At 48.5% G+C, this 9,878-nt stretch overlaps 1 protein-coding gene across 1 annotated transcript; it reads left to right on the top strand.

The window, feature by feature from the left end:
* Positions 1-8,318: 8,318 nt before the first annotated feature.
* LOC128835660 (olfactory receptor 1019-like) lies at positions 8,319-9,161 on the top strand. The gene has a single exon (XM_054025248.1). The coding sequence runs from the start codon at positions 8,319-8,321 to the stop codon at positions 9,159-9,161; it is 843 nt and encodes a 280-aa protein (XP_053881223.1).
* The last annotated feature ends 717 nt before the right edge of the window (positions 9,162-9,878 follow it).

Raw genomic sequence — 9,878 nt, 5'->3', positions numbered from 1 at the left:
CTGTCCTCCAGGGTCCTGTGTCTTGGGGAGAGCCAACAGCTGCAGGGGGCCCCTATACTCAACACTGTCCCCACATTTTCCACAGGCTGGGTTCATCCTGGAAGTTATCTCACTGATGAGGGTGTCCTGGGAAGCAAGGGAGGGTCTTCTGCAAAAATGCAGATTCCACCCTACTAAGTTCAATGAATGTTTGCAATGTCTTTGAAACACATTCAGATGTTAATGATGCACAGTGGAACACTTCCAAACTTGCTTGCCAAGTTACGCAGTCTCAACTTGGCAGGCACAAACTTTCTAATCATGCCCACCAGGAGCTTATTAAAATGGTCAGAAGCTAATACCATTTCTGGAGAGATGGGTCAATTACACTAAATTGATCGCCTCACGTCCTGAGATGGAGGCACCTGGAAGTGTAACCTCCCTGGAATTTTCCTTTTTGTTTTGCTGCCAGAGCCAGGGTGATTATTTTGAACCAGCGTCATAATCGCCCAAGTGCTTTGCCTTGTTCCTCATAGGGGAATTAAAGAAATTACCAGCAGAGAATTCCCTAAGAGGGAGCATACAGAGACAGAAACTAATTATTTGATTTGTAACAGCAAAACTGCACAGAAGATACATTTGAAATTCAAAACTGTTGCTCCAGTGACTATATTAGTATCAGTCAAATATTACTATTAATTCTACTCATGTCAGACCTACATATCCACCTCTCTCTCTATAGCCCCCATACCCTCTGCCCAGACCTTGTAGACCAGGACAGACACATCTTGATTGGATGCACCTTAATACCATGGGAAAACAGCGAAAGAATATGGACAGAATAAACATGTTTTAAACTGAAACTACTATCACAGCCACAGGTTAAGAAACAGGCCCTCCCATAGGAACGAATAATTCCCTTCGCTGTAGGAATGATTGGAATATTCTGATCTGTGGCATGCAGGACATGATGATCATGACCTCTTCTGGCCTTAAAATCAATGGACCCGTGTACTGACTTAATTTCCTGTTTAAAAATAAAGCAAAGAAAAGCCTCTGTGTTTGGAACTGTTTGGGTGAATTCAGAGTGAAACAAACTAAAAAATTAAAACCAGTTGCTAAAGACAGAAAAGAACATTTTGAAAATCCACCCACTCCCCAAATAGACAGCGCACTTCATTTCTGACCTGTAGCAACCCTCCTGGCATTTCTATTTCTATTCCTGGATCCCCTGGCATTCCAGTCCTGTCCAGCTCATCTGTAATCTGCAAGATTCCCACACATGCCCCCAGCTCTGCATCAAATCCTAATTTGCATCACCTTGGTTTCCATTACATTAAATATGTAAGATACTTGCGAGTGCGCACACACACACACACACAATCTCTACCAACACACTGTAGTTGAGAGAATAGATAGCCTAGCATTTAGGGTGCCTGTGGCAAGGCAGGGAGGCTAGCTGTAATGGGGGCAAACTCACAATTAGAGGCTGGGGAATGGCTAGAGCAACATTTAGGGTGCTAGCCTGTTAGATGAGGTGGGTTCACGTCCCTGCCCCCCCATCAATGAGATTAGTATTTACATTTCTAAGTGCCCAAATACCTTTTTGAAAATGATATTGGAGCAACATCCCCTTAGAGTGTCAAACAGTTTGTAGGTTATGTCTACACTACCCGCCGGATCGGTGGGTAGTGCTCGATCTATCGGGGGTCAATTTAGCGTGTCTAGTCTAGAAGCAATAAATCGATCCCCGATCACACTCCCATTGACTCCAGAACTCCAGCGCCGTGAGAGGCGCAAGCGGAGTCGATGGGGGAGCAGCGGCAGTCGATCCCGTGCTGTGAAGAAGCCGAGGTAAGCTATTCTCGTAGCTGAAGTAACGTATCTTAGGTTGATTCCCGCCCCCCCCCCACTTCCCCCAGTGTAGACCAGGGCTAAGAAGTTGTTGACTGATATGTGCAGGCAGCAGCAGAGGGCGCCAGAGAGCTACCTCCGCCTGCAGCACCAACTACAGATTGCAAGGTGTTCCTACACTGTGATAATAGGAGCCACATAAGGAACTTAGAACAACCCCTGTAATTCTTTGCCTGGATCCCCTGGAATTGCAGTCATAGCCTGTCCACACAACTCTGCTGATGCCCCTCAATCCTGTAGTGCTAAACCCCCCGCCGCCCCAATGTTTCAGTCTTTGCTCCCCCCCACACACAACTCAGACAGCTCTGCTAAAGTCTTTTCCATAAAATATTCCGTGCGTAAGTGCACTGAATTCCTTTCAGCGGATAAAGCCTGAGGTGCAATGTAATGAACAACATGGGCAGAATTGCTTATACACTGTGAGCTGTGTGTCCTGAAGGGGGCCTGGTTTTTCCTGCAATCTCCATCCTAAAGAAAGTCCAAGGTCCCCAGGCCATTTCCTTCCCGGAGGCGCCTTAGTCTGCGCAATGGTTCCAAGCTCAGTGTGGACCAATACTGAATGAAGAAGCACTGCGTGAACTGGGTGTACTGAAGTTCTCTGCTCCCACACTGTCCTTGTCCATCTGAGAGGCATCACACAGACTGGACTAGCTATGAGGGAATGTGGAGCAGAGAGTGTCCGGGGACAGGAGTGGGAGCATGTGTTATGGTGTTGGGCCCTATAGAGACAGTGTAATGAACCTGCTGGCTCATGGTCAGGCCCCACCGCCCACCCCACTCCAGAATTAGCTGGAGGGAAAGGATTGGGCCACAGCTCATTCTGGGAGGGGATCTGGTTCGTGTATGGCCACCAGAGAGCGCTGTCTTACCCAAGTTCCGCATGGTGACAGCAGAGGGGTCCGTGTGACCGGGCAAGGCAGTGCCACCCAGAGGCCAGAAGAGGATCAGGGTCAGCCAGCGAGCTGCTGCGAGTGGGCAGAGGCGGCCAGAGGCAGCCGCCTGGGAACTGGCTGTGGAAGAGGAGGACAAGTAGCAGGCGGCCTGAGAGCAGGGCCAGAGGCCGGGGATGGGAAGTTGTAAGCAGAGCATTGAAGCACCTGAGGCTCTCAGAAGGCGAAGTGTTTAATGGGGACCCACCAAGGGGCGGAGAAACCACCACGAGCCTAGGGCTTGGAGGGGCCACCGCCCTGACCTCTGAGCTCATGGCACACGGAGCTCACTAGAAGAGACTGGTGAACTCCCAGCAACACCCTCCACCGCGCACAATAGATTCGATAGCCGCAAAGGAAGAGCTGGACTGTTCCTTGCATCGTGCGGGCCCCAATTGTGCCTGTTAGGCACAGCCAGCCCAGATCCTTACAGGTATTTAGGTGCCTACCTCACATTGAAATCAATGGGGCCCAGATATGAAATCAATAGACCTAGTAACGTCAGTGGGACTTACAGCAGGCCCATGGGGAACAGCACCTCCTCCTGTTCAGGTCCAGTCCTCTCTGCTGCCTTCTAAGAGGAGGGGCAACATGACCCTATCTCCCTCCTGCTTCTCCCCCGCCTTTTGGGGGATAGATCGCAGCCAAAAGGGATGAGCAGGGAGCGATGCTTGGACTCAGGAAAGCAAAGAGAATGCAATCATGCCTGGTATCTGTGCAGGAGTGGAAAGTTTCCTTGCACTGTCTCCTTAACCCTGCACGTTCAGGCAAGGACAATGTGACCATTTGCAAACAACTGCTCCTCTAGAAACTTGGCTGTGCACAAATCCTCAGGCCTAGAAAACATTTCCTGCATCAAAATTGTGTGTCATAATTGCTTTTAGGACCCAAGACCTTCAGCATCAAAGCATAGCCCCATATCCCTTAAGCGCATAGTAGCTCCGTTTGCTGGTCTCTTTTTATCTTCTCTCTGGACCAGCCACTAGATGGGGGCAGGGCGCATTACGCTAGTATGTTACATTCACTCAGAAAGTTTTCCCTGTGCAAACTGCTCCCATAGAACTTTTAATTTGCTGGAATCTTGGTGTTTCCAGGTTTAATGGAACATTTCTCTTTCAGAACCTCTTCACATAGAGAGTTTCAAAGCCTGGAGTGACGAGGCATAAATGAACAATAATGGAAAAAGGTATTTGTTGAGGCCTAGTCTACCCCAGAAAAGGTTTGCCTGGTTAGCTGTACTGGTATAGCTACACCGGCAAACCTGCCCAGTGCAGCCTCAGTGTATGGAAGCAAAAGAGCATTTTTGCCTCTATAATTTATATCCATTCCCCAAAAGAAATAATTATATCAGCAAAAGTACTTTTTTTTGCCATTATACCTGCATCTCCACTAGGGGTTGGTTTACACTAGAAACTTAGCTCGACCCGGCTTTGTGACTCAGGGGTGTGGGAACATCAAACCCCAAGAAGACAGCACTAGCTACCAGCTCTCAAGGAGGTGGATTACCTCTGCTGGCAAGAGAACCCCTCCCATCAGCACTGATAGCCTCTACACTGAAGCGCTACAGAGGTGCCACTGTAACAGTCCAAGTGTAGACAAGCCCTATGGCTTTGCTGGTGTAGAAATGTTGTTTAAAAGAAAATCACACGCCTAACGCACATCGCTGTACTGGCAAAAATTTCTAGTGTACAGCTGGCCTCACGCTGGTCAAATACCAAAACCATAATTTGTGAGAGTTTTAATAAATAAAAAGTGCCATTGTCAGCCGGCTCTGATTTGTATGGACGTAGTATAGAAGTTGGCCAAAGGAGGCCGTGCATTGGTGAGCCTTAGGTCAGATCCTGTGCGGGTGCAAATCGGCACAGGAGTCACACCCACTGTGGCTCTGGCCTGTTGACTTCAATGGGACCACTCCAATTTACATCACCCAGCGGCTCCAAATGAGCGATGTCAGTTACACCAGCAAAGAATCTGGTATAGAGACTTCAATGGGGCTTCTTTGCTTCACACCCCCTAAGGATCTGGCCCACTGACTTCAGTGGATCTAAGCTGATTTATGCCACCTGGGGATCTGGCCCCATTGAATGACACAGTGTTTATGGCCAATGTACATTAGCAAGAGATCCGGGCAATTAACTTGAATAGAGCATTTCTTGTTTACACCTGGTCCTCTGGCATCAATAGAGTTATGCTGACACACAGCAGCTAGGGATCTGGCTTTCACACGGCTGAGTGGGGAAAAACAGTGATGTTAAAAGAATGATAATATGAGTTTGATTCCCATTAGCACTCGCTCCCTTCATGGGTTTGGGGCTGAGGTGGGGGACGAAGGCTAGAAGAGTGAAGCTGCTCACTGGAGTCAAGCTTTTCAAAAGCAAATAGTGATTTTGGGTGCCATGCTTGAAGCACCGCAAAAGGACTGGACTTTCAGAGAGCGCTGAGCACCCACCTGTGACGGGTTGGATCACAGAAACCCCCTTGGGAGCTGCCAACTGATGTGCCAAGACTACTTCTGCCCCTGCTTTCCTGCCCTGGCTGCTTCAGTGCCCTGCCTAGTTTGAGTCAGACCTGCTAGCCTGCTGCAAACCCAGACCCAGGTCTGAACCACGGCCCCTAACAGCTGTAGGCTTACCGGGAAGCGCAGCTTGAGAAATGTTCCTGTCTTTAACACTCAGATTCTCAACTCCCAATGGGGTCCAAACCCTGAATAAATCCATTTTACCCTGTATAAAGCTTAACACTCTAACGCCCTCTAACACTGATAGAGAGATATGCACAGCTGTTTGCCCCCCCCCCCCCCTCCCAGGTACTAATACATACTCCGGGCTAATTAATAAGTAAAAAGTGATTTTATTAAGTACAGAAAGTAGGATTTGTGGGGTTCCAAGTAATAACAGACAGAAGAAAGTGAATTAGCAAGTAAAATAAAATAAAACAAAACACGCAGATCTATCTCTAATACAGTAATGAAACCGAACACAGATAAAAACCTCACCCTCAGTGGTGTTCCATTAAGCTTCCTTTTACAGACTAGGCTCCCCCTAGTCTGGGTCCAGCAATCACTCACACCCCCTGTAGTTACTGTTATCTGTTCTAGTTTCTTTCAGGTATCCTTGGGGGTGGAGAGGTTCTCTCTTGAGCCAGCTGAAGACAAAATGGAGGGGTCTGCCAGGGATTTTTAAAGACTTTCTCCTCTGGGTAAACACCCATCGCACTCCCTGTGCAGAATCCAATTACAAAATGGAGTTTTAGAGTCACATGGGCAAGTCATATGTCCCTGAACGATTGTGATGCTTATCAGCCAAGCCACATTCCCAGGAAAGCTCAGATGTGGATTGGCGTCTCTCAAAGTTAATTGTTAGCTTAAGTGTTTCTTGATTGGGAACTTACTGAGAAAAGTCTTTTCTCTGGAAGCTGACCAAATGCTTCACTGAGGTTACTTAAAATCAAACAAGTACCTAGCCAATATTCATAACTTTGAGTAAAAAATGGTACATGCATGCAAATAGGATGAATATATCCAGTAGATCATAACCTGTGCAGAGATCTGTTACATGGCCTATCTAGCATAAACCATATTCCAGTTATGTCATATTTCCAGCCATGAGCATATTTCTAGAAAGAATTCTGGATGCAATGTCACACTCTGTTAACCACCAGTTTGGGGAATATTCTCCTTTTTGCAGCCTGCCCTGACATTGGCATTTTCAGTGAGTTCTGCCCCAGGCACCTCATGGTCACAGGAGGCAGAGAAACCAGGTGGAGGATTTATGAGCATGACTCCTAGAGGAAGTAGGGGCATAGTGTTTCCTGGGCAAAAATTTGGGGTGACAGATTTCGGTCTCCACAAAAAAATAACCCTTTGTGGATCAGCTCTACTAGGGTTACCATACGTCCGGATTTTCCCGGACATGTCCGGCTTTTTGGGCTCCAAATCCCCGTCCGGGGGGAAATCCCAAAAAGCTGGACATGTCCAGGAAAATCGGGACATGCGGGGCCGGCGGTGCGGGTGCTCGGGGGCCGGGCCGGCGGTGCGGTGCCGGGCCAGGGGTTCGGGGGACGGGACAGCGGTGCGGTGCTGAGCCGGTGGGGCGATGCCGGGGGACGGGCCGGGGACCTGCGGTGCGGTGCCGGGGGCCGGGGGTGCTCGGCCGGGGGCCCGGGGGCCCGGGGGCCGGGCCGGGGACTGGCAGTGCTGGGCGGGCCGGGGGTGCTCAGCCGGGCCCGGGGCCGGCACCCCAGGGCCCGAGCCGACCCAGGCTGGAGACGCCGGGGGGGCCAGACTGGGCCGCGCCTCCTCCCCCCACAACCCCCTTACCTGCTTCAGGCTTCCCGCAAATCAAATGTTCGCGGGAAGCACGGGAGGGGGCGGAGACTTTGGGGAAGAGGCGGAGTTGGGGCGGGGGGCGTGGGCGGGTCTGGGGCGGGGCCGGTGCCCTGTGGAGTGTCCTCCTTTTGGAGGCACAAAATATGGTAACCCTAGCTCTACCCAGGACCCAACTTGCACTAAAAACAGCAGGATGAAATCTACCCCTAACCTCATACTCTGTAACTCTGGTAGAAATTGCATCATTTAATAACACAGTAGAAAAGAGTGGGCCAAATTAATCCCCAGGGCACAAATTACACCAAGGTGGCTTTGGTTCACTCAACACATTTATTAGGTGTTATGGCTCTCTGAGCTCAGGTATTCCCAGTTGCTTCAGGAATCATGTCCCACAGATCATACATCTCAGTATAAAATTTCCCAAATGCTCCAAACTGGCAGTTTCTGTCATTGGAGAAATGCCACCACATCTCTCTCTTTCTTCTCAGCAGGTACGTGGTTTTGTCCTGAATTACAGTCACACACACGTGGAGACTATGGGGATCAGCAGGTATTAAATTCAAGACCTCCAGCACTTAAAGCCTCAGCCGCAACTCCTACCCCTTCAGCTAAAGGAGCAACCTCCTTAGTTGGAAAAATTAGGCAATTTCATAGTCATTGAAGTCAGTGCTTTCTCTTATTTCTCTGGGTTTTCATACAGGCTACAGTAAATGCCAGAAAGCTTAATTAGCACAGTAACCAACTTCATCCCAACCCGACTAGTCAAGCCACAGAGCTCCCCTTGCCCAAAGAGGGTAGAAAGATTGACACTCCTTTACTCTCACCACTTCTTTAGCTAAGGAATAATCTCTACAGACTGATTGTCTCACAGCAGAGTCACAAGTCACTGTTTCCTGTTTGGATTAGTGAACAGGAGTGTTTCTGTGTGGAGCATGATTAGCCTGCTGGTTATTGTATTTGCACAGTGTGTGCATCTTATCGAACACCTGGAATGACCAGCTGTGAACATCTGGCTCTGTGGACTAAGCCCTTCCCTGAGCGGGTACTGATGTCCATTGAGAAACTGACCTCCATTTATCTTCACTCACTTCATTAAGGAGAAGGGACATGTTTTTCGCACCATTCACCTGACGACATCTCTGTAGCTGTCTGATCTCTGTTCAGAGGAGATGGAAAAGGGAAATCACTCGGAGGCGACTGAGTTCATTCTCTCAGGATTGACAGATCGTCCGGAGCTGCAGGTTCCCCTGTTTGTGGTGTTCCTACTGATTTATGGTATCACCCTGGTGGGGAATGGGGGGATGATCTTGTTAATCATGATTGATTCCCGACTCCACACCCCCATGTACTTTTTCCTCAGTATTTTGTCTTTCTGTGACCTTTTCTTTTCCTCTACAATTTCCCCTAAGATGCTGTTGAATTTCTTCACTGAGAGGAAAAGCATTTCTAAAACTGCCTGCGCTGTGCAAATGTCTCTCTCTATAGCTTTTGCAGATGCTGAGAGCCTCTTGCTGGCCCTGATGGCGTATGACCGTTATGTGGCCATCTGTAAACCGCTGGTCTATACAGTCACCATGTCCATGCAGCTTTGTAAAGAGCTGGTGGCTGGGGCATTCGCTGTGGGGATTGTGGATTCAATGATATACACAAGTTTTATATTTCGGCTGTCATTCTGCAGCTCCAACATCATCAATCATTTCTTCTGTGACATCCCCCCACTCTTGGCGCTCTCCTGTTCTGACACCCGAATCAATGAGATTGTGATGTTTATTTTCACATGCTGCTTTACAGTGGGCACTTTTGTGACTGTCCTCCTCTCCTATGTCTATATCATCTCCACTATCCTGCAGATCCGCTCCGCTGAGGGCCGACATAAAGCCTTCTCCACCTGCACTTTCCACTTGATCGCTGTGGTCCTGTTTTATGGCACCCAATTCTTCATATATTTATGTCCCACCTCCAGCTATTCCACAGAGAGAGACAGAGTGGTCTCAGGGTTTAACCGCTGGTGATCCCCATGTTGAACCCCCTCATCTACAGCCTGAGGAACAAGGAGGTGAAGGATGCCCTGAGGAGAGCAATGAATAAACTCCTAACCAATTCTTGAATCTGTTTAACTCAGTACTGGTTTAGTGATGGGGAGTGGAAATGGGTGAATTAAATTCCCTTCCCATTGCAATGTAATTTCACAGAGCCCTTGGGAGTATTGTTCATTATTGTATTGTTATTATTATTAATCTGTTTGTATTCCAACACGGCCTGCTGGCCCCACCTAAAATCAGGGCTTTATTAGGCGATTACCCCAGCAAAATTACAGGAGGCACCTGTTTCACATGTGTGAATATATGTGATGTGCTTCGAAAGCATAGAGCTATTTGTATTGGGAAAGAAGAGGGGGGCATCTAATCTATCTCCCTCTGCTTTGTCGTGGGTTTGGTTTCGTTATGCAGTTGCAAGTATGAAGTGTGGGATTTCTATGGCTGAACCAAAGGGAGTTTTGCACACCCTCCTGATACTCTGCAGCCCTTTATGTCCCCTATGGGGTTGTTGTAGAGATTGTCACCTGGTTGGTATCCATGCACGTGGAGGAGAAAGGTGATTTCCATCACAATGGCCTTTATTTTAAGTTAAGGGAGCGACAAAACTCGTAAAAACAAGGGTAACATTTCCAAAAGAGAGCATGGTGTGTGTGCCTCCTCTGTGAGAATCTGCACTGAACTGAATACAAA

This window comes from Malaclemys terrapin, chromosome 4, assembly GCF_027887155.1.
Source record: "Malaclemys terrapin pileata isolate rMalTer1 chromosome 4, rMalTer1.hap1, whole genome shotgun sequence".
NCBI classification, from domain to species: domain Eukaryota; kingdom Metazoa; phylum Chordata; order Testudines; family Emydidae; genus Malaclemys; species Malaclemys terrapin.
This window is presented reverse-complemented; position numbering and strand designations above follow the sequence as displayed.

Coding starts and splice junctions, on each gene's coding strand:
- LOC128835660 (XM_054025248.1), top strand. CDS start 8,319: ATGGAAAAGGGAAATCACTCGGAGGCGACTGAGTTCATTCTCTCAGGA.